Consider the following 24,980-nt stretch of genomic DNA (forward strand, 5'->3'; position numbering starts at 1 on the left):
ATGCTGGGAAGCAGAGGATGCTGGGAAGCAGAGGATGCTGGGAAGCAGAGCATTTGAAGGTCATCCTTGGCTACAAAGTAAATTGGAGGTCAAGCTGAGCTCCAGGAGACCTACCTCTGTGGTGGGAAAATTGCCCTTTGCAAATGAAAACGGCAATTAAAAGTTAAAATATCCATTTCCAATCTCTGTACAATGTAATCATTGTGCTGGATTTGTGGATGGACTATTTTTCTTTTTATTTTGTGAGATTGCCAGACTTACCGCTTAGCGCTTCATTTTCTACCCCTTCCTAACCAATGTATCCTATGTCCTTTCAAAAGTCCTACTTGAACTTCAAGGATTTTCTAAAATGAGATAGAAATGATGCCAGGAACTCATAATACAAACTGAATCTATGAATGTCTAATGGAGAATTCTAGCTTAGATCATCAAAACTCCGTCTACATCACTCCAAATTTTTAGAAGAAGTACTGGGCTCTGACCAGTGAGCTATGTCATTGCTAAGTTACTCCCGAAGGGTGACAAGGGGATTATGCCCTGTTTCCAAACACTGAACTTTTTTGAACGCTGAGTAAAGGCTGCCTGAACGTGCACTCTCCCTACCCGACAATTCTGTGCTCAGGGCCAGTATGAAAAAGTGTCATTCAGAGGAAACAAAACCTTTTCCACATTGTGGCTTTATGTGACAGGGCTCTAAATTACTTCTGCCAATTGGCTGGCAAACGAGAATTAAACACAAATCTCTCCCTTAAAATTAACCCAGTTCTTCCTGTGAAAAGTTAGTGTACTCAACGAGCTCTAGGGAACGTTTCCTCCTGGGAAGCCTCGAAGTCCAAGAACTATGGGAAGAAAATAACTCTAGAGAAAGCGAGGCTACAGGAACTTCTTGTGGGAAGACGGAAGGATATTTTCAGCAGAGCCCTTGAATATTCATCTGTGGCTCCTGTGGTAGGCGGGCTTTCGAAATCAGTAACTAAAAGTCACTTTCAGAAACATAAATAGTTCTTTACACAAATTTCTATGTAAAGCCTAGAATGTGGATTAATTAGTATCATTAAGTAAAAGAACCCGGTGGAAAGAAACAAGAATTCTTTATCAGCAAAGTGGAATGCTAGGATAGCCTGAAAAAGCTTTTCTAAAATGATGACATTTTCATAGTTAGCAATTATATTGCTTACAATTTTCAGCCAATTATCCTGCATGATATGTAATTACTTATTACAATTAACAATTTAGTCTTCCTAGTAACCCTAAGAGAAGGTATTATTGACACCTATGTTTTACAGATAAGAATAACAAGATTCTTGATCATGAATAAAAAAAAACTAATGTTAAAAACAAAATGATATAATTCCTTTTTCTGCTTTAAAAAAAAAAAACAAGATGTCTATGAGAAAGGTCTCCAAAACTTATGCCCAAGGTGATAAAAATTTCAATGGCTCCTATTGAGTTTATACTTATACATAAGTAGCCTCAAAATTAACTCTTTTGAGTAACATATGAAAGCATTATGTTATGGAATAGAAGTATTATAACTTTAGAAACTTCATTTGAAACTTTCACAATGTCCTTTCTCCTCTTTTATGTCCCCATAAATGAATTCTGAAATTTCATTTGTAGTAGAATAAGGGTGCATTAAAATAATTGCATTAAAATCTTATATTTCCAAATCTAGTGCATGATCCATGTCACTATTAAGCCTGAATCAGTATTTGTACTTAGATATCTGTTGAAAGAGTAAATCTTGGCAGGGAGAGAGCAGCTGCGAACTGCAGTTTGGGAAACACTGAAGGGCTGAGCTCTTGAACAACAGTGATGCTCCTTGGCTTCATAGACTAATAGCTCAGCTTGGAACAGTCACCCCTAAAGAACACCATACGCTGACATAGAAGACAATACTTGGCAGAAGAGCCTAAATATTTTATGACCAATATGTTATGGGTTCTTAAAAAGCAGAAATAAATACTCTGGCATTTGGCAAGAAACAAAGGCCCACAGCTCAGCAAGTCTCAATAAGTCATCATTGTATCCTCAAAGCACTTTCCCACTTTTCCCTCAGCTATAAAGCTGCAAAAGCCCTCACCTCTGTAAACCTGACAGCACCCCTGTGCACAGGACAGCCAGAAGAGGGGAGGCTCACTTCACCTGGCTACTTATCGTGCACTGGGAACAACAGGAATCGAAGGCTACAGTGTATCATGCGGAAATAAATGAAAGCTGGAGCAAATGGATACTTGTCACTAGCTCCCTCTGCCCTGAGACCAAATGGCGAACCAGCATACTCACCTCCCAGGTCTTTTTACTACTGGGAAACAAAGAAGGGAAAAAAAAAACTGTTTTAAAAACTTTCCAGATAGCTAGGGAAAGACTCCAGGAAGGCTCCGCGTTTCTCGGGGGAAATTCAGGTTTGAGAAGATGCTTAAAACTGGAGAAATTCTTCCATGAAAGAAACGGTATGGGTCAAAATCCATAGCTAGATAGAAGGTACCTGGGCTCCCCAAGTGCAACACCAGTACTGTCTTCTGTGGGGGTCCCAAGAGCTGTATTGCTAAGACAATACACTAGCGACATGGGGCTACTGAACACTCAAAATAGGTTAGTACAAGTTGAGGTGTGCTGTCAAAAGGACTCAATATATCTCATTAATACTTTTATACTGAAGTTTAGGCTATGATTTGGGATATACTGATTTATATGAAATACATCACTAAGATAAATCAGAGCTGTTTCTTCACTCCTTCTTTTAAAATTTATCTACTTTAAACCATTCATGCGTCCTATTGCGGTTCTATTTCCAAGTCCACAAGCTCACAGGCACCCTATGAGGCCAGCTGCCACTGTCAGTGAGCACAGGTCCTGCATCTCACAGGGCTTACCCAGGTCTCTGGTATCACAGCAGGAAACCCAGACTCCCCCAGCAGCTGATTGACTTTAGCAATGCCAGGGAGTTCGTACCAGGCTGCTCACATGCCAGCATCTAGTAATGGGGAGATTCATTCAGGAGGTCCCAGGGAATGGGACTAATCATGACTTTGAGCCTGTAACTTTCATTCTGGAAGCGATCACGAAAACTAGGAAATCAAATGCAGGGCACGCTTCTGACAGTGTCCTCCCGCTCATTCGGAATCCCTGCTTCAGTGCAGATGGCCACTTTGAGTGCATGGAGTTAACGCTTCCATCCCAGAAATCCCAGCGGGTCTCATTTTCACTTATTCATTTAACTGAACTCAGAAAGTTCTAAAGATGTAAATTCTAAAACAACTCTACGCTTTTTCATTACACATTTCAAATGTAAAAGTTCTGTAGATTTCTCTCTTCATGTTTACCTACTACTCAACTGGGTAAAGATATTTTTTATACGTTAATAGTAAAAGAATGCTACTTATCAACGTGGGCAGGCTGTTAAAAGATTCTGTAGTGGAATTAATTCTATTTTATATAATATTTTATTAACTCAAATGGTGGATGTTAGAAATAAAAATAGCAATAATAAGAAGCCTAAATTAAAACACAATTAACAAATATTAAGACTATGGAGAAAGTTAGTTATAAATGAACAGCTCTCTATACCCCTTCCCTCATCCAAGAAACTTTTGTTCTGCCTTGCTATTCTACATACCAGAAATAAAATACCAATAAATAAAATGTGGTAACGATATCACAGAATATTCGGTTTCCAGGGCAGTGACAAACTAAGTGCTCTCACCTTCCCAAAGGAGAAAATATCTAAGGCACAGATGGGTGAGTTACCACCTCATGCAAAGAAGAGAAGATGTACGCAGGAAAAGAGACTAGCAAGCTTCAGCCTGTGTCAGCAGGGAGCCCAGAGAAGGCTGACACACTCTTCTACAGAAAGCAGTGGTTGAAACTGAGAGTCGCAGTGAACTGAGTCACCACAGATGAGGTGATGACAACTCACACAGGATGTGTGGGCCAGGACAACCAAGAGCCATGGGAAGTCTCAGAAAAGGTCAACTGGATTACAGATCCAAAAGCAGTTAGGGAGACTGGGCCAGATTAGAGCAGTTTGGGACCATGGTAACAGCTAGGTTCTATCTGAGCCCTGCCCTGAACCATCAAGATAATGCTTCAGAGAGGTGAACAGATGTGAAAACTATTCGTGGGAAGAGTTAGGAGCCTTGGTGACAGGCTAGATATGGATATGGATGAGAAGGGGGTCTCAATGGAGATGCTCATATTTATAAAACTTGATATCCAATAGCAGGCCCCTGGGAAAGAAGAACATAATGACCTCATCTTGGGTATGTTAAATTTGGAGTTGTCTTAAAGACTTTGTTCCAAGTGTAGATGTCAGAAACACAGCTTGATTCATAGGTCTGAAGCTCAGAACAGAGTCTTGGCTATGGAGAGAAACGTAATTCGTACTTCTCAGAGAGAAACCGACAGAGCCCAGCTGTCCCAAGAACACAGTAAAAACCGCTCGCATGGAGAAAGTGACCAAGAGCACAGAAGCAGGCCACGACTTGGCTTGCTTCTGGGGTGGGGGAGAGGGGCAGGAAATAGAAGCACCAGAAACAGTTGTAACACTCGGGGCATTTGGAGGCTTGTTTGATTTAAAGACTTTTGTGAACTGGATGGCATAGGTCATTCAGTTCATCTGAGTGAGAATTTTCACAGGCAAATCCCACAAAAACAACAGGAAAAATTAAGGGTTGAGCAAAGTTTCCGAATTCAAACCAGCTAAGAAGGGAACCTAGCAACAAAATGACTCCTAACAACACTGTGCTAACTCACAGACCGAGGGGCCACTCAGTCCTAAATGGTTGGTTTGTCTCCAGCCAATCCCTCCTCTCAGAGTTCAGGGAAGCCCACAGAAGAGGAGGTGGAAAGATCGCAAGAACCAGAGGAGATGAATGGGTTATCAAGGAAGTAAGGCTTTCTAGACACCTAATCCAGGAGGACCAAGGAACATGTGAACTCCCAGAGATCATGGTAACATGCACAGAGTGTGCACGTATCTGTGCCGGATGAGGTCCCATGGTAAGAAAAGAAGTGAACAAAAGTCCTCACCCCTGATGCAGAAACTAGGTCAAATTCATAACTGCCTATAAATGAAAATTTAGTTTTCCCCAACCGAATCTCCCTGGGGATACAAGCCACTCCCACAGCCACGCCCCATGGCCAGCAGCGATAGCTGTTTAACATACAAAGAACTCAATGGCATTTATGAGAAAGGTAAACCTGCAAACCGGAAGCGAATGCGAATCCACGGTAGGAGGGACCTCAGACATGAATTGACTAATGAGGGTCACAAGATCCATGCTGTGACTGTGGTAGAATGAGACTGGGTGGAAGAAAAAGTTCTCTGGAGAAAAGCAGGCTGAGGATCCCAGGGCCTGCAATCTGGGCGGCTCTTCCATAAGGGGCTGTGCTGCGGATGAAGACAAGACAGCATTCATGGCCCTGTTGCAACAGTTCCAAGAGGTATAATGGAAGCCGGAGAGGAGGGGAGCCAGGGCTCTGAGCAGGAGCGGGGAAGGATATGACTACACAGTGAAAGACAGCAGAAGGAGGGGAACTGATTACCATAAGTTGCAGGCTTAAGGTGAGAAATCACTTGGAGAACACACACTGATTCTGGTACCAAGGAACAAATTGTCTGAAGTGGTACCATGTAAATACCATAGACCATGTGCACCATACTGGCAGGGCAACAGATCCAGCCCAGGGCTTCTTGGCCTTGGTGCTAATTGCATTCTGAGATAGGCTGTCTCTTGCTCTGAGCACCTGTCCTACACTGTAAGGTGTTCAGCACAGTGAGTAGCTGAAATCAACTGTACCTGGATCCCCGATGATAAGAAATACTGCTAGTCCTTGAACGCCATTCCCTAATTCTCCACTGAGAATGACTGGCTGCAACGAACTCACAAGAGGCAAGGAGAGGTGTCACACCTGCTCAGGCAACGCCACCGATTCTGAACTTATTTTGGAATTAATCATCTCTAATTGCTTCAGACAGCTTTATTTAACAGAAATATCTAATTGCTCACACTCCACAGATATTCCTCAGTTTTATTACCTCTTTCTTATCTCTTCTAGAGACCTTTGGACTACTTCCTCAGAAACTGACGGGAACTTGCCTCCAGGCAGAATGACCGCCATGCCATCCATATACTTCTCTCTGGCTGCCTCTCAGATTTTAGCACAGAGCTCCCTCCTGCCTTGGTGCATTTCCCAGCTCAGCTCATCCCTGGGGTCTCAGGTTTACTTCTTTCCTGTGTTTGTGCCTCACTGTTCCATCAGGACAATTTTCACACTGGCATCTGCATTGCGGGTAGTGTAGCCATTTCTCCCACAGAATACCCAGTTTATGAAGGAATAAATCAAATTCTGTATTATTCATATCTGGGCTTTACATCAAGTTGAATGTTTGGCTCAGGAAATACTTATTCAATAAATAAATATTCAAAAAATAGTATCAGGAACTTCTGATCCTCCCCAAACCGATTGCATTAAAGGGGTCAATATTCAGAGACAGAACAGTTTTCTACAAATTTTCATCATGTATCTTTACAGTGATTTGCCTTTTGCTCAAAGGGTTGCCATCCCAAACAAGAAAAAGACAAAAAGTAGTATCGGCCAAAGGCTCACAAGGCTTTCTAGGTTTGATCAAGAGGTCTCAGTGGTTCATCCTTTTTCAAAATACCCAAATCACAAAAATTATGATTGTTTTGTTTATTTAGTCAAATTGTGCTCAGTCTGTGCCCTGTACTCAGTGCTCAGTGCTCTGTGTTCAGTGCTCTGTGCTTAGTGCTCAATGCTCTGTGCTCAGTACTCTATGCTTAGTGCTCTGTGTTCAGTGTTCAGTGCTCTGTGCTCAGTGTTCAATGCACAGTGCTCTGTGCTCAGTACTCAGTGCTCTGTGCTCTTGTATTCAGTGCTCTGTGCTCTGTATTCTGTTTTCAGTGCTCAATGCTCAGTGCTCTGTGCTCAGTGCTCAGTGCTCAGTCCTCAGTGCTCTGTGCTCTGTGCTCAGCACTGTTGTGTTCCCAGGTTCAGCTAGCTACACTGAAAAGGGGATCCTCCTTCAGTGTGTACCTGAGGCAGTGTTCAGACGGCATCCTCCAGCTGGTTCCTCAGACTCAGGCTTAGAAGGTTTCAGAAGAATCCGCAAGCATTCCAGCTGCATTAAAGAGTATAAGAAAGGAAGGAAAAGTGAGGGAAAAAATGCAAAGAACATTCTAGAAGCTCATGGCACTAATGCCTCAGAACACCAAGGAGAGACCTGTAGGAATCGAACGCTGACATTTAACAGCCCCTCACCATTTTCCTTAACATGCTCTTGATGGTTTTAAACTTTCAGGTTTTTGACATTTTTGGAGCCTTGAGTATAGAATGTACACTGTGTTTCTCGATAATAGCTAACTAAAGATTGAAAGGAAAACTATCAAATAGTCAAAGGGAACAGATAAGATCTTATGAGCTACACCTACAGTGATCGGAGCCACAGATACTCTCCATGGAAATGTAAGTTTCCTTCCAAGCATGATTAGTGAAATCGGTTTAAACCACGTACCTACTGGGCAAGTACATACAGAAAGATGCTTTTCTACTCGAGATGATTTCTGAGAACTCACTGAAGAAGCAGCACACAGAGAGGATGGAAATGGGGAGGAAATGAAAGTCGGGTTCTCACAGCAGCTTCAGGGGTAGCATACAAGAGCAGGTGTACACTTGTCAGGCCTGAAGCTCCTCGCCTGTGCACAGTCCCCATCCATGCGTGCTACCCGCCAATCGATGATGCCTTTGTTTTTAATTAGTGATGTAACTCTAAGCAGAAAAATAAATTATTCGAGCAGTCTGGGACCTGGTCCATGACTGCATTTTACAACTCTCATTAGAGAGAATCGCTCGCATTCTGTAAAATACCCAAGTGCCAAATTTAATTATAATTTGGATAAGCTAAATAGGCATCCTTCTGTCTCAATTTTAGTTTGAAAAGCAGCAGTAATAGGGTAAAAATGCTTGTTTATGAAAGGGATGCATTAAACTGTGCTTCTGGTTTATACAATAAAATATTTGTAACCTGATAAAATATAGCATTTACTACATTATAAAGAAACCTGAAATCAGTATGATTTTGAAATACTTAATGAAATCACCATTGTTTGGTCATTTGATTATCACTGGATATTGGGTTGTTTCAAACATTCATTCCATACAATTTTACCTTGTAGTCCTTTTTAATTATTATAAGTAGGCTATTCTTTCACTTATGCCCGGCGTAAGTTCTGACAAAAGCTAGAGGGAACATCGTTCTCCCCTGCTCTATCATGGGTGAGCAGAGCAGACGGTCAGAATAATTCAAGGCACATTGTTTAATTAGCTGAGAGATTTGCTTAGCAACCTATTATTGCTATGGTGTCCCTCACAGTGTGGTTTATAAGCTCTATGCTGTGATAGCAAACAGAAACAGAGACAAACACTTGAGCTTTGAAATGGGAAAGGGTATTTATTACAGATAGTTAAAAAAAAATCTTACTCTTTTAAAAATCCTAGGCTTTAAACATTTATCTAATAATCCAGCAAATTGAGAAAAGAACTGTAAAGGTTAGAACATTTATCAATAGGGGATTATATTTAATCTGATATATTTCAAACAGTAAGTGATGGAAAAATTATAAAGTGAATTCAATTTCCTCCTAGAGATACTCACTGCTTGTAGGACAGCAAAGTAAATCAGTTTTTCTCCAAAATTATCTAAGGATGACCTTCTACATCCCACATGGTTTAATTCAATGAATTTAGCGTTTTAAGATGAGTCAAAATGAATTAAGAATGTAGCATCATAGAAAAGCTTTCTTACTGTTTATGATTTACTATTATTTTCAACATATTTTCTACTTCCTGTATATAATATATTGGGTAAAATTTAGATTTATGGGCAAATATATTTGTTTTATGAACACTTTCATAGATAGGATGGTGGACCAGAGGAGACACGTCCTTCCACAGCCTCATTTTGCTTTTCCCCTGCTTGGAAGCTTCCTAATCTATGGCTCTTAACTTCCCCACGAACTCTGGAAACCTTGGTCAGTCTCATCTTCCTCTTCCGCAGAATCCTCCGAATCCAGGGTTGGCCAGCTTGGCGAAACGTCAGCAAGAACATGTTATGAAAACAGAAAGTTGTCCTTAAGACACTCGGTTCTGTGCTCACCACCCACTCCACACCTAGCACAGCCTTTATGGGGAGTATGATGCTCACTAGGAAGCACAAGAAGAAGTCCATCTTCCGTGAACTGAGAGCTACCTATCACCTTGGAAGACTCTTAACTCTGGCCATCTCACACTTTTCTGAGGCCACCAGTATAGCAAGAGTGCTCTCCTAATTCATGTCTAGTCAGGCTTTTCTGAGTCCTTTGCCTAGGTAGGTCCTTCCATCGCATATATTCAAGAGCTTTGTGATCAAGCACTAAATACATAAGTTGTTTTAGTGACCTGAGAATTCACTGATGCCACACTACTGCGAAGGAGAAAATGTTTATAAAACTAGGAGCCATGTATTAGAATTTTACTCTTGTTCATTCAGCTTCTTGGATCAGCCTAACAGATTCTGGGAGGAAAGAGAACATCCCACCGGTGTGTAATTAGTATACACAAGCAAGGCTGTGAAGGATATCAGAATATTCCACTGCAAAATATACATCTTCCTCACATGGCTATACACTGAGCTAACGATGGATAAGAACCAGCAGATGCAGAATATGCTTTAAAAGTGACCCGTGTTGGGTTGGGGATTTAGCTCAGTGGTAGAGCGCTTACCTAGGAAGCGCAAGGCCCTGGGTTCGGTCCCCAGCTCCGAAAAAAAGAACCAAAAAAAAAAAAAAATGTGACCCGTGTTTTCCCTTTTCAAGTGAAATTTCCATCCAGAGGTTAATTTGTCACAGCACCTTAGTAAGCAGATGCTAAATTCCTTTATTCTACACAAATATGAGTTGCGTGGTGATCGTCTCAGATGATAAGTGTGTTGACGAATTACTTTTCTTTTACATTTGGCTACTATGCCTAACATGTCAAAGATGAATCCTTTTTGATACCATCATAATCCATAATAGTTTGAAAGGAGGAAAAATTCTGAGTGGAAGATCTTGAGGGTACTTTTGACCACTGCCAAATTACTTGTGATAATGTCAAAACTAGGAAAGTAGTTCTGCTGTTTCATTGTTTAAGTAATTGTGTGTGTGTGTGTGTGTGTGTGTGTGTGTGTGTGTGTGTATGTTTAGTATAAAATAGAGTTAATTCAGGGCATGGGGAGAGGAATTGAGAGGGTAGTAGAGACAGAGAAAGGCAGAGAGAGAGAGAGAGGAAGAAAAAGAAAAAGAGAAGGAGGAAGGGAGGAAGAGGAGGAGGAGGAGGAAGAGGAGGAGGAGGAAGAGGAGGAGGAGGAGGAAAAGGAGGAGGAGGAGGAAAAGGAGGAGGAGGAGGAAAAGGAGGAGGAGGAGGAGGAGGAGGAGGAGGAGGAGGAAAAGGAGGAGGAGGAGGAAAAGGAGGAGGAGGAAGAGGAGGAGGAGGAGAGGCCAGTCATGGAGAGAGATGGGGGAGGGGAATGGGGAAAGAAGGGGAGCAGAAGAGAAAGCAAGAAGGCGAGAGAGCAAGTGGTGTGTTTAATAAGATGCACTTTTAAAAATATTTTTGATCCAAAGTTACTTGAATCCTTGGATGCTGGACCCACAGATACAGAGAACTAACTAACATCACAAATTGAGCATAATGAAATCAGGTTTCAGACCCAGAGGATTGTAGAGTCCATATTTTCAACTATACTTAGCACCAAAAAAAATGGTGCATATTCCAGGATACAGTTACCTTAAGGTGCTCACAAGCCTCAAGACAGAAGAGTCAAGAGTTAAGGTTGGCCATTTTTTATGTCACAGGCTAAAGTCATTTGGGAAGAAGGAACCTCAGGTCTGTGCTGATGCCAGAAACCATTCGGAAGTCCATAATCCATGCTGTCACCATCCATACAGAGCAAATACACTACTTTCACAGTGATACCAATGACTGCAGATGCACAGTTGAGAAAGAGGGATGTGGAAGACTTCTGTGACAACCACTGCAACACCACCCCTCTCCCCAAAATAGTAAGAGCCTAGGCAGGAAGTCATCAGAGAGGACTCTTTAAAGTAGGATACTAGGGTATCACCCTCCACAATAGATGGCTTCCAGCAGGGATGCAGGAGGGGTAGGACTCAGCTCCATTTAGGGGGCAAGCGAAGGAGCATTTGACCACAACCCAGTGAGTATATAAATTACTTTTTATTTTTGCTGGGTGGGAGGTAACAAGGTTTGAGGGGACAGGGAAAGGCTGGGAAGCAATTTTTTAGGGGTATTTGATGTAAAATCCCCAAAGAATCAATAAAAAATTTATGTTGGGAAAAAAAGAGAGAAAATATTCATAATAGACTGGCCTGTGTTACAATCCTGTAGAGCATTTTCTTAATTGGTCATTGATGTGTACCATTCATGGGTAGGCAGTTCTGGGTGCTATTTTTAAAAAAGTAATCGATAAGAGACAAGCCAATAAGCCAGTAAGCCAGTAAGCAGCAATCCTCCATGGCCTCTGCATCAGCTCCTGCCTCCAGGTTACTGCCTCCAATTCCCACCCAGACATCACTGAATGATGGACTAAATGTTTTCTTCTCTATGTTGATTTTGGACATGTGTTTTATTGCAGTAATAGAAACTTTTAGACATAAGGCAGTATCGACTCAGCACAGAAAAGGTTTCCTATCATTTATGGTTCTCCAAGTTCATAAAGGAACATTTCTACAACAAGGAAAACCTAGAACAAACTGTATGTTCCCAATCCTGCCTGATCTATAAAGAATTGGGACTATAGCTACCAGCTCTTGGTGTCTCCCAAAGGGTCCCCTGCTCCAGGCCAAATTATGCCCTCAAAACAATTCATATGTGGAGCTCTTAATCTCTAATACCTCAATAACAAGACTTCTAAGGAGGTAATTAAAGTTACAGATCATGAGTCAGTCCTAATCTAATAGTGTCCACACAACGAAAGCTTAGGGCCCAACCAATTGTTGCATAGTAATCTGTGAGATTTAAAAAAAAAAAAAAAAAAAACTCCGTCTTGGAGGAAAGTTCACTAAAATTCAAGTTCTAAAGGGATGTTCCATCCTGCAGGGAAGCTCTTTAAACTCAAGACATAATCAATAGAGCTGGAGAGGTCCCTGAAACTGAGCAATTTCAGCAGGCCCCTCCCTCCCCAACCTGATAAAGCAGTGAGGACTTCTGAGAAATACTCAGACCAACCAAGCTGCCTACAAGAGGCAGAAATCATTCTCACTGCCTGAAAGAAGCTCAGACAAACTTTATAAAGATCCTCCAACTTGTCGAACTTCCTGACAGCTCTGTAGTCCTTTCAGGTTTCCAGCTATCATGAACTTTTTGGTGATACAGCTGTCTTTGAGTCATTCCTGCTCATGTAACCCAGGAAAACCCATTGCTCCACCCATTTGCACTTTGGTAGCAACCTTACTTCTTGGTCTGTCATTGGTTTTCTCTCTGGATTGAATACACAGTTGTTCAAATTTCCCCAGGAATAGTGCTACATACCACCACATAAAAGACAATCTATGTAAAGACACAGAAATACAGCAGCCTTGTGTAAGGCAAGAAGAGAGGTCTCAGAAACCAACCGTGTTGACGTTATCAAATTTTCTAGCATTCAAAAAATGTGAGAAAATAATAAACATCTCTGTGATAAATATCTCTGTGATATTTGCTATTTCAGTCCTTGGAATCTAAGGTTGCCCCAGGGAACGGTGCAGTTCTAGAGTGGATCCTCCACTCACCTGTCATATTGCCATTGTTCTACTCTGTGATTATAACCAGTTTGATCTCTAGCCATTGCTGTCAACCCCCCCAGTTTGCTTCAAGTTACTGTGGCTCAGAGGCTATATTCAACCCAATGACCACATTGCTCACAGGTCTATGGCAAACTGTGCTCTAGTCAGATGAAGCTGGGTCATGGATGACTGAGAAACTTGTGATACAGATGTCTCTCAAGATAGCTCCCTCTTCACTCTTGACCCATTAGATCATCTGGCTCCCATTTTTGTGTCTCTAATCTGTGCTCATTTTTCTGTGAGAAGTTAAAACGTAACACTGTCCACAGAAATTCCCTCCAGGAAGATTCTTAGGTTTCTACACACACATGCTTGTTCCATGAAAGCCTACTCCTTTTCAGATTATATAATAACTACAGAGGACCAAACAAGAGAATTGTCAATAATGTCAAATCCTAACTCTGCCATATGGCTAAAGCACATGCTACCTCTTAACACTCCATATCTAAGGCTGAGCTGTGTTCCTATATCATTTTTTAATAATGTAAAATGTTTACTCATTGGGCCTTCTACCAAGCTTCTACCCATCATAGAAAACCCCACCAATTTATCACATATGACAACATATGACAAGGATATGAGCCTGATTGATGTAAGAGTCTAACCTTTGTGCATGAAATCTCCATTACTTCCTCAAAATCAAAGAACTGTAATTACCAGCACTCAAAGGATCCTCGAATGATTAGGTTTAACAACATTCTCTTGTAGAAGTGTGTATGGGTTATCCAACACTCACCTGACATTACAGAAATCCCCCACCCACCCTCGAAGCCTCTGTGGCTCAGACCTTGGAAGGTGGAACAGTCTAGGAGGTAGAAGATAACGAAGTGAAGTAGTTTCATTGAGTGAAAGCCCACAAAGGCGGGCTTTTAGTAACTTAGCCACGGACGTCACCAATGTTCCTGTAAGTGACTCCAATAAACACTGGTTCATCTAACTAGACATGGTGACGTTCTGGGAGACATTTGGGAGAAGGGAAAGAATTTGATAAAAATACATTCTATGTACAACGATTTAAATTTTTGTCAGGAGCCATCTAGGAAAGGCTAAAGGCAGATAAGTAAACTTTCTGAAGATGGCCCACAGCTTTGCATTGCTGTGGTAAGTTCTTAACTGCAGGGTTTTCAGAGACTTCAATCCAAGATTGTGTCTTACTATTGACACACCTTTCCTGTCACTATTACATAGTCTAACAATTCCTGGGCATTAGCCCACTGTATTGGGTAGATTTTCTGCAGATGAACAAAGACGTACTCTCATGTAGTAATGCTATGTAGACAATTTCATGATTTCATAATTCCTGGTGATGATTTTATACAAGTCCTAAGTTTATACAAGTAATTCTCATCCCTCTGAAAAGCTGCAAATAGGGTTAGGTTAAACCTTTGTGTGTCGAGGTTGGGGGTTTAGCTCAGCGGTAGAGCACTTGCCTAGCGAGCGCAAGGCCCTGGGTTCGGTCCCCAGCTCCGAAAAAAAAAGAAAAAAAAAAAACCTTTGTGTGTCACAGCTAATTGCACTAGAATAAGAAACAAATTTACAATCAGGATACACTCCTTCTAGAATAGCTATGAGACCACTATCTGGCAACTAAAGGTCATAAACTAGAAATGGACAATTTATTGTAGATACAAGAGAGAAATAAAATATTGACTGGCTTATCTATACAAAACTTCAAAACTAATGAGACACAATGCAGATGATTTGTCTCAACAAAGCCATGCTAACTTGGGACATAAAAATTATTGCTTTAGATTTATAATGAACTCATGGAGCTAGCAACCGATAATGAATGTTTAGTCAGCTACTAGTCTTAATGGAAGCACACGTATACATCTCTGCTGTAACTCCTTGTTGATTTGTAATTTGAGTTAGTGTCTTAAATTTGCTATGAACTTAGCAAAATAAGATGCTTGGAAAACTATGTGAACAATTATCTTAGGAAAACATAAGAACTAAGAATCACAGTAAAGGAAAAGGTTTTTCTTTCTCTCAGCAATAAAAGTTGGAGCTTCTTTTTCATCCAGATTGAGTGATCTTTTTCTGTGTTGGTACTTTCTCATTGCAGGTTGCTTATTGGAGCTTTTGTTCATCCACCAAATGTATACATGTAGGTATACATGTATGTATGTAAGTATGCAACACTTGTGGAGTTGATGAGACAGTTTGTTGGGCCCAACCAGACAGTGTATCTGTGTGTCTGTGTGTGTTTTTGTCTCTGTCTCTCTCTGTCTCTCTCTGTCTCTCTGTCTCTGTCTCTGTCTCTGTCTCTGTCTCTGTCTCTCTCTCTTTCTCTCTCTCTCTCTCTCTCTCTCTCTGTGTGTGTGTGTGTGTGTGTGTGTGTGTGTGTGTGTGTGTGTGTGCCAGATACCTGTTTAAAGGGTTTTTTTTCTCTTCTCTCTGGTTCACAAAGAGTTAATGAGTTCTAAGCCTCTTGCCTGGCCAGCAAGAGGCATTAGAACCAGAGAGAAAAAAGCCTGATAACTATGGTTTTTTTTTCATAATCCCTGTTACTAACAAGAAAAGTTTATTACCAGAAAACAGCAGCATTAAGCCATAAAATAGTAAGAAATCAGTGCTTATTAAAGTAAAAATAGTAAGATTGTAAGGCCAGGGATCATCAGTCCTTAGCCTTCATCCAGCTCTGTGGTACACCTCAGTACTGAAAAAAACTACCAAAGCCAGAGCAGGCCTCCCACAATTTTTTTATATAGGAAATAAAGCACTATAGAAAAGCCATTTCCAGGCTTTTTAACTGGACAAAAAGAGGGAAATGTTGTGGTTTGCCCTGAAGTTATCTGTATTTTTACGCTAATTCCACTGCCCCAAGGACAGCTGCCTAGTCAAGGACTCAGAACTCAGGCAACTTCACCAGAACCACCTCTCCATTGAATTTGTAAAGTACAGGTGAGGGGCAGGTACAGGATAGAAGGAGGCCTGTCATTGGAGGAGAAGGAAGGATGGGTGGGAGATAAGTTTGAAGGAAGAGGAGGAGACAGGAGAGAAAGGAGAGACAGGAGGGAGAGAGGGGCAGAGAAGCCATGGCAGGACAAGATGGCAGGTGATGTTAAGATTCTGCTCTGTGTATTTACAGGTTGTTATTAATGTTCTCGAGGGATGGATGGTACCGGGCTTTGTATGTTTAAGTGGGCAATTATATCTTACCAATTGGGTCAAAAAAAAAAAAAAGAAAAAGAAAAAAAAAGCCATTTCCCAGATAGACAAGTTAAATAGAGTTGAAGACCCAGAAATAAATCCACACACCTATGGTCATTTGATTTTTGACAAAGGAGCCAAAACCATCCAATGGAAAAAAGACAGCATTTTCAACAAATGGTGCTGGTCCAACTGGAGGTCACCATGTAGAAGAATGCAAATTGATCCATTCTTATCACCCTGTACAAAGCTCAAGTCCAAGTGGATCAAGGGCCTCCACATCAATCCAGATACAATCAAACTAATAGAAGAAAAGGTGGGGGAAAGTCTCAAACACATGGGCATTGGGGAAAATTTCCTGAACAGAAAACCAATGGCTTATGCTCTAAGATCAAGAATCAACAAATGGAACCTCATAAAACTGCAAAGCTTCTGTAAGGCAAAGGACACTGTCATTAGGACAAAATGGCAACCAACAGACTGGGTAAAGATCCTTACCAATCCTACAACAGATAGAGGCCTTATATCCAAAAAATACAAAGAACTCAAGAAGTTAGACCGCAGGGAGACAAATAACCCTATTAAAAATGGGGTACAGAGCTAAACAAAGAATTCACAGCTAAGGAATACTGAATGGCTGAGAAGCACCTAAAGAAATGTTCAACATCCTTAGTCATCAGGGAAATGCAAATCAAAGCAACTCTGAGATTCCACCTCACACTAATCAGAATAGCTAAGATCAAAAACTCTGGCGACAGCAGATGCTAGAGAGGATGTGGAGAAAGAGGAACACTCCTCCATTCCTCCATTGTTGGTGGGATTGCAAACTGGTACAACCTCTCTGGAAATCAGTTTGGAGGCTCTTCAGAAAATTGGACATTCCAGTACCTGAGGACCCAGCTATACCTCTCTTGGGCGTATACCGAAAAGATGCCCCAACATACAACAAAGACACATGCTCTACTATGTTCATAGCAGCCTTATTTATAATAGTCAGAAGCTGGAAAGAACTCAGATGCCCTTCAACAAAGGAATGGATACAGGAAATGTGGTACATCTACACAATGGCGTACTACTCAGCTATCAAAAACAATGAATTCATGAAATTCATAGGCAAATGGATGGAACTAGAAAATATCATCCTGAGTAAGTTCACCCTATCACAGAAAAACACACGTGGTATGCACTCATTGATAAGTGGAAATTAGCCCCGATGCTCGAATTACCCAAGATGCAATGCACAGACCACATGAAACTCAAGAAAGATGACCAAAGTGCAGATGCTTCACTCCTTCTTTAAAAGGGAACAAAAATATCCATAGGAGGGTATAGGGAGGCAAAGTTTAGAGCAGAGACTGAAGGAACAGCCATTCAGAGCCTGCCCTACATGGGGCCCATACATATACAACCACTAAACTAGATAAGATGGATGAAGCTAAGAAGTGCAGGCCAACAGGAACCAGATATAGATCTCTCCTAAGAGACACAGCCAGAATATGGCAAATATATAAGCGAATGCCAGCAGCAAACCACTAAACTGAGAATGGAACCCCCACTGGAGGAATTAGAGAAAGGACTGAAAGAGCTGAAGGGGCTTGAGACCCCATAAGAACAACAATGCCAACCAACCAGAGCTTCCAGGGACTAAGCCACTACCCAAAGACTATACATGGACTGACCCTGGGCTCCAACTGCATAGGTAGCAGTGAATAGCCATGCTGGGGCACCAGTGGAAGTCCCTGGTCCTGCCAAGGTTGGACCCCCAGTGTAGGGGAATGTTGTAGGGGCAGTACTGGGGGTGGAACACCTTTAGAGAAGGAGAGGGGAGGGGTTAGGGGGCTGATGGACAGGAAACCAGGGAAGGGAATAACATTTGAAATGTAAATAAGAAATGCCCAATTTAACAAAAATGGAAGAAAAAAGAAAGAAAAGCCATTTCCATCCAGATTAGGATTTGTGGACACGACCTTTTGTTTCCTAGAGAGGAGAAGTGGTTCGACACGACTGAAGATATGTGACACAATTATGGCACAAGACTGTTTAGAGGCAGAGCAGGCAAAGCAGAGACAGAGAGATGGAAGCCAGGGGATGCGAGTGCTTGCTTCCTCTTTTCGACGGCTACAGTGTCTATTGCTGTGAAGAGACACTATGACTATGGCAACTCTTATCATCATGGCAGGAAGTGTGGCAACATGCAGGCAGGTACCGCACTGATGAGCTAACTGAGAGCTTTACAATCTGGGGGTGGGGGCAGGGCTGACCCTAAAAGCCCACTCCCAGTGCCACACCTCCTCCAACAAGGCCACACCTCATAAACTTTCCCAAATAGTTTGCCAACTGGGGGATAACCATACAAATATATGAGTATATGGGGGCTATGTTCATTCAAACTACCACAAACAATATAGTAATCAACATTCAATCCATAAATGTCTTCCCACTTAAAAAAAAAACCAAAACTTTGCTATATGGATAAAACCTGTTTGCTAAGTACAGGTTGGAGATCCTCCTAGGGAATAGCTATTCTTAGTAGCCAGGAAAGTTTCTCATAAAAGCTACAGTGTTGCAGAGGAAACAGCAAAGATAATATTTTGTTCCACCAGCCATGAGACCAATGATGAACTCACTCTATCTCAAATATGTATATAGCTTGTATATAGTAGAGACACATAAACCAATACTCCCAAAGGACATTAGGAATTTTCTAGATTGTTATTGTTGTTGTTGTCCTTGTTGTTATTTATTAGACTGGTCATGGTAACATATGACTTAAATCCCAGCACCAGGAGGCACAGGCTGGCAGATCTCTGTGAACGTGAGACTTATTTCTGATTGTTTATCCTATGTATCAGTTTATGTTGGTTTTGTTTTTGTAGTCTCTGCAGTCTGAATGTTTCAAAATGTGAGTGTCTGTGTCTTATATGTAAATAACAGCATTGCTCTAAAAGTATGAATTGTGAATTATAAATTCAAAGAAACAAACAGTAAAAAAATGTATAGTAGGATTTCATTTTGTGGCAAGAGGGGAAATACACTGTTAGGAAACTAATTAAACATTTATAACTAACACATCATGCTGATCTCTGAGGAAATAAAAATGGTCCATTCATCTTGACATTGTGTGGTGGTTTGAATATGCTTGACACAGGGAGTTGTACTAGTAGGAGGCATGGCCTTGTAGGAGTAGGCATGGCCTTGTTAGAGGAAGTGAGTAATTGTTGGAGTAGGATTTGAAACCTTCCTCCTAGCTTCCTGGAAGGCAGTCTTCCTATTTGCCTTTAGAAAAGGATGTAGAGAGGGTTGGGGATTTAGCTCAGTGGTAGAGCAAAAAAAATAAAAAAAAAAATAAAAAAAATAGAAAAGGATGTAGAACTCTCTGCTCCTTCTCCAGCACCAGCCCTGCTGGGATGCTGCCATGCTTTCCACTTCAGAACCAGTAAGTCAGCCCCAATTAAATGTTGTCCTTTATAAGAGTTGCCTTGGTCATGGTGTCTTTTCACAGCAATAGAAACCCAAACTAGAAAACATTGTAACACTTGTTTGTGGTTCTGGATTGTTACAGATACTTTGAGGAGTACATACACACACACCAGATATTTTGAATGAAAAACTGAAATATTTATAGAAATGGAGTTTATATGTCCATTATAGAAATGTACAGTATAGAAATGGATATTTGTGGTGGTGTGAATAAAAATGCTCCCCTGTAGGATCATATATTTGAATATTTAGTCATCAGGGAGTGGCATTCTTTTAAAGGGTGAAGAGGTGTGGCCATGTTGGAGGAAATATGTCACTGGGGATGGGCTCTGAGAGTTCAAAAACTCATGCCAAACCAAATCAGTCTCTCTCTGTCTCTCTATCTCTCTGTCTCTGTCTTTCTCTGTCTCTCTGTCTCTCTCTGTGTGTCTCTGTCTCTATCTCTGTCTCTCTCTCTCTCTCTCTCTCTCTCTCTCTCTCTCTCTCTCTCTCTCTTTCTGCCTATAGATTAGGATGCCTATAGATCTAAGCCACCCCTCTAGCTCCTGTCTACATGCTGTCATGCACCTTATCCTGATGATAATGGGCTAAACCTCTGAAACTGGAAGCAAGCTCCAAATTAAATGCTTTTTTTCATAAGTGTTACTTTGGTCATGGTGTCTGTTCACAGGAATAGAACAGTGACTAAGACATGATTCTTTGAATGCTCCTAAATTAAGAAGTCTATGGGGGCTATGTTCATTCAATCTACTACAAATGATTTAGTAATAAATACTCCATCCATGAATGAATGCCCCCCCCCCACTTAAGAAAGCCAAAACTTTGCTAGATGGACAAAACAGGCTTCCTAAGTATAGGTTGTATCCATTTATTTTCCATAATGTATTGCTATGAGAAATCATGGATATTACAATTCAAATCATTCTGAGATGGTTTTCTTTTATTTTATTCAATATTATTCTCAAAATTATTTCAATAGACTCCTAATTACTAATATGTTTTATTTTATTAGATTTTAAAATCACTTTTTAATAAATCCGTGGTGCATGTTGCTAAATTTGTGTTCATTTAAATACCCATGCATTCAGTTACTGTATTCAGATGGGCACCAATGTAAATGCTAAGAACTAGACATATGAAATAAACTACTCCAGTGAATTTAAAATCTAGACCCTGGTGTAAGAAAGGCAAAAAGAATAAGTTAGCACACCATGTGGTATATACACAGCAATTATTGACGTGACAAAATAGTAGAGTGGAAAAGCCATGGACAGGGACTAAGAAAAAGGCTGCCATCTTAAATACTATGACTTTAGAAGAACCTATCGTGCAATTTTCATCATATCTACTCAGTCTCTAAGATGCTGAATATATTAAAGATGTAAGCTGCAGAAATTAAGCACATTTTGTAAAGCTTTTGTGTTTTAGATTATAAAAACTGTCTAGACACAAGACATCACCTGAGCAAATAAATAACCATGCTCTGGAAGATGCTGCCCGTCAAAGCACTGAAGAAGCAACATAGATTCTTATATATATATATATATATATATATATGTATATATATATATATATATGCATATGTAATTTTATTTTTTATTTTTATTAGATATATTTCTTTACTTACATTTCAAACATTATTCCCCTTCCTAGTTTCCTATCCATAAGCCCCCATTCCCTTCCCTCCCCTCCCCCATAAGGGTATTCCCCCTATACATCCTCCTTATTGCCCCCCCATATTCCCCTGCACTTGGGGTCCAACCTTGGCAGGACCAAGGGCTTCCCCTTCCCTTGGTGCTCTGCTACCTATGCAGTTGGAGCCCTAGGTCAGTCCATGTATATAGTCTTTCAGTAGTGGTTTAGTCCCTGGAAGCTCTGGTTGGTCGGCATTGTTGTTTTTATGGTGTTGCAAGCTCCTTCAACTCTTTCAATCCTTCCTCTAATTCCTCCCAGGGGGGTCCTATTCTCAGTTCAGTGGTTTGCTGCTAGCATTGACCTCTGTATTGGACATGCTCTGGATGTGTTTCTCAGGAGAGATCTATATCCGGTCCCTTTCAGCATGCACTTTTTAGCTTCATCAATCTTATCTAGTTTTGGTGGCTGTATATATATGGGTCACATGTGGGGCAGGCTCTGAATGGCCGTTCCTTGAGTTGCTGCTCTAAACTTTGCTTCCATATTCCCTCCTATGGATATTTTTTCCCCTTTCAAGAAGGAGTGGGAGCATGTGCATTTTGATCATCCCTCTTCTTGAGCTTTCTGTGATCTGTGGATTGCATCTTGGGTAATTTGAGCTTTTTTGGCTAATATCAGTGAGTGCATACCATGTGTGTTTTTCTGTGACTGGGTTACTTCACTCAGGATGATATTGTCTAGTTCGTTCCATTTGCCTATGAATTTCATGACGTCATTCATTGTTTTTGAGTAGTACTCCATTGTGTAGATGTACAACATTTTTTTTAATCCACTCCTCTGTTGAAGGGCATGAGTTCTTTCCAGCTTCTGGCTATTATAAATAAGGCTGCTATGAATATAGTGGAGCACGTGTCTTTGTTATATGCAAAACAGTTTCTTAAGAGGATAATTAGAAAAATGTTTATTCGAGACAAATTTACATGCCTTCAAAGGTAAACACACCCTCCACCCTTCCATCCAAGTTCTAGGCATCAGTCCAATAGCAAAATAAAAGGAGCTTAAGTATGCAGGACAGTGCCAGCGTGGAGGAGTACTTCTTACTTGCTTGCTCCTCCTTGCTTCCTTACAGAAAAAAACGTAAGTACATGCTAGCAAACCCCTCAGCGCCACAGATGAACCGAGTGCTAGATAATAAAATACCACGTAATGAAATTTCCTCAAAACTGATGTACTGGCTAGGTTTGTGTCAATGTGGGAAAGGTATACTCATTTGGGAAGACAGGAATCTCATCTGAGAAAAATTACCCCACTAGACATGGCTGTGAGCAAGGATGTAGAGCATCTTCCTCATTGATGGTTAGAATGATAAACCTGAGCTCAATGTGCGGGCACGCGTGCAGTCAGTATATTGAATGAACACAGACCCACCTGCCTTTGCCTACTGAGTACTTGAAGATATTTGCTCCCATACTCTTCCTAATAATAGTACTAGTAATAATAACAATAATAATACACATATCATAAGCACACAATAAAGAAGGTCATGAATAATGCATCCACAAACCCAGAGTCTTTTTAAAGCAGAGATTTACTGGTTGCAAGTACAAACAAACAAGCAGCAATATAACAGGAGGGGGTGTAGCCTTGCCAAGACCATGATTTCCACCTTGTACTACATAGTACTAGGAAAGAAGGGCCGCTGTTCTGTTTAAAGTCACTCAGTTTTACGTATTCAACAACAGCAGCATGTGGGCCTAATTCTTAGGGCTCAAGGAGAGGAGAATAGAGGTCAAGGACAAAGAAAAGAGTCTCAGCTGCCTCCTCACTTGAAGTCCATGCCATCTCCTTTTATTGTTTCTAAGGACAATTCTGTGGGAGGCCAATGATGGGACTGTGTGTCCTCTTTTCTATTAGTATACCAAACATTGGATTTAGGACTTGAAAAAAATGCAATGACTTAACATCCATTTTTATTAATATCATCACATTCATGGGTATAGGGTTAAGACTTAAATGTACCTTTGAGGGAGACGTACTCTCCACACTACCTAAAGCCAAAAGATCTGAACTAAAAGAATTCATATGAAACTCTGTTTTAGCCAGCACTCATAAGAGCATTGCAAACAAACAGTCCCTACATTCTTAATAACTAATAAAAGGTAAGATTTATTAATTGGAGATATGACATGCAAGCTATGAGAATATAAGGCTATCCCAGGCTCTCCTCCATGAATCTTTTTTGGAATTAGGTTTGAGATGAAAAGATACATATAATTTAGGACATATTTAGGGATGACATTATCATCCGTCCTGATTCTAAAGTACTAATCTTGAGTAATTCACAATGTAATTTATATGGAAATGAAATCACTGTTGATATAATCAAGTGTATGGGGTAAGGTGGCTGTTCTTCGTTGTCACCTTCACTATATCTGGAATTAACTAAAATTCAAATGACTAGGAACACCTGTGAGGGTTTTTTTTTTTTTTATTAGATCATTTGAAGTGGAAAGACTCACTACTAATCCAGATCTCTGAGATGGGAAGTTAAAACTTTTAACTCCAGATCTTTCGAGGCGGGAAGAGCCATCTTTAATGGCAACACCTTGTGCTGGCAGCCTACATAAAGGACAGGGAAGAAGGAAGCTCTGTTTTGTTTTCTTGCCTGCTTGTTCTTGTCCTTGCTAGCAAGTCCATTCCTCCACTGGCATTAGAGCCTACCTCTTTGCAATTCCAGCATATGCTCAAGACAAGCTCAGACATCCAGCCTTGTGGATTGAACAACTATTGGATTCTTGAACCTTCCCTTCATAGGCAGCCATGGTTGAATTAGCTGGACCACAGTCTGTAAATCATTCTAATAAATTTCCTGTCTATATATTTATGTAGAGAGATTCACTCCATAAGATCTGTTACTCTGAAGAACCCTGACTAATCCACAAGGTTGTCAGGATAGGTCCTATGCTGGTTAGTTTTATATGGTAACCTAGAATCACTTGAGATGAGAGCCTCAATTGAGGAATTACCTAGATCAGGTTGACCTGTGGATTCAGGTTGTACGTGGGTGGGAGAATATCTTTATTGCTAGTTGATATAAGAAGGCCCACCCTAGTGTAGGAAACACCATTCCCTGGGCACTTAGTTGGTCCTAGCCTATATGAGAAAGTTAGTTGAGCATAAGCAAGCCTTCCTGCTAGTCAGTCATCCAGCAGCATCCACCATGCATGGTTCCTGCTGTAATTACTTGGCTGTGAAGTGAGTTTCTTGATCAGAAATACTGCTGTGTGGAATAGCAAGTAGGACTGCCTTAAAGCTTCTGTCTTGAGTTCGTACCTTGACTTCTCTCAGTGGTGGACCGTGATCAGGAACTGTAAGCTGAATAAACTCTTTCTTTCCCTAAGTTGCTTTTGCTTAGAATATTTTATCACAGCAACATGAATGAAACTAGAACAGGCCACAAATCACTGTGAGTAATGTCTTTATAAAAGGGATGAATTGGTCTGGAGGTGTACACATACAGGGGGAGATTATGGGAAGAGAGACCCAAATGAAATGCAGAAATCCACAGCCAAGGAGTAGGCGTGGACGTACCATCCCTTCAGGGCCCTCAGAGAGATACAGCGTTGTTATAACAGACTTTAGAACTTTTACCCCTGCAGTGATTTGAATGAGAACGGACCCATTGGCTTATAAAGTTGAATGCTAAGTCACCCTGGAGGGCAACTCTTTGAAAGAAGGATTGAAGTGTGGTTAGAAGAAGTGTGTTATTTAGGGTTGGGCTTTGAGGTTTCAAAAGCCCATGCGGAGTTCACTTTTTCTCTCCCCTTC

General features: G+C 40.9%; 1 protein-coding gene across 7 annotated transcripts in view; it reads right to left on the bottom strand.

The window, feature by feature from the left end:
• Positions 1-24,980, bottom strand: part of Klhl32 (kelch-like family member 32) — a 249,043-nt gene that overhangs the window by 185,136 nt on the left and 38,927 nt on the right. For 4 of the 7 annotated variants that reach the window (NM_001431163.1, NM_001431161.1, XM_087548843.1 and 1 more), the window contains 1 exon segment: positions 7,060-7,144. In NM_001431163.1, coding sequence (NP_001418092.1) covers positions 7,060-7,082 — 23 coding nt within the window. In that variant the 5' untranslated portion in view covers positions 7,083-7,144. 7 annotated transcript variants of the gene reach the window in all.

The sequence above is a fragment of the Rattus norvegicus genome, chromosome 5 (assembly GCF_021556685.1).
Source record: "Rattus norvegicus strain SHRSP/BbbUtx chromosome 5, alternate assembly SHRSP_T2T, whole genome shotgun sequence".
NCBI classification, from domain to species: Eukaryota; Metazoa; Chordata; class Mammalia; order Rodentia; family Muridae; genus Rattus; species Rattus norvegicus.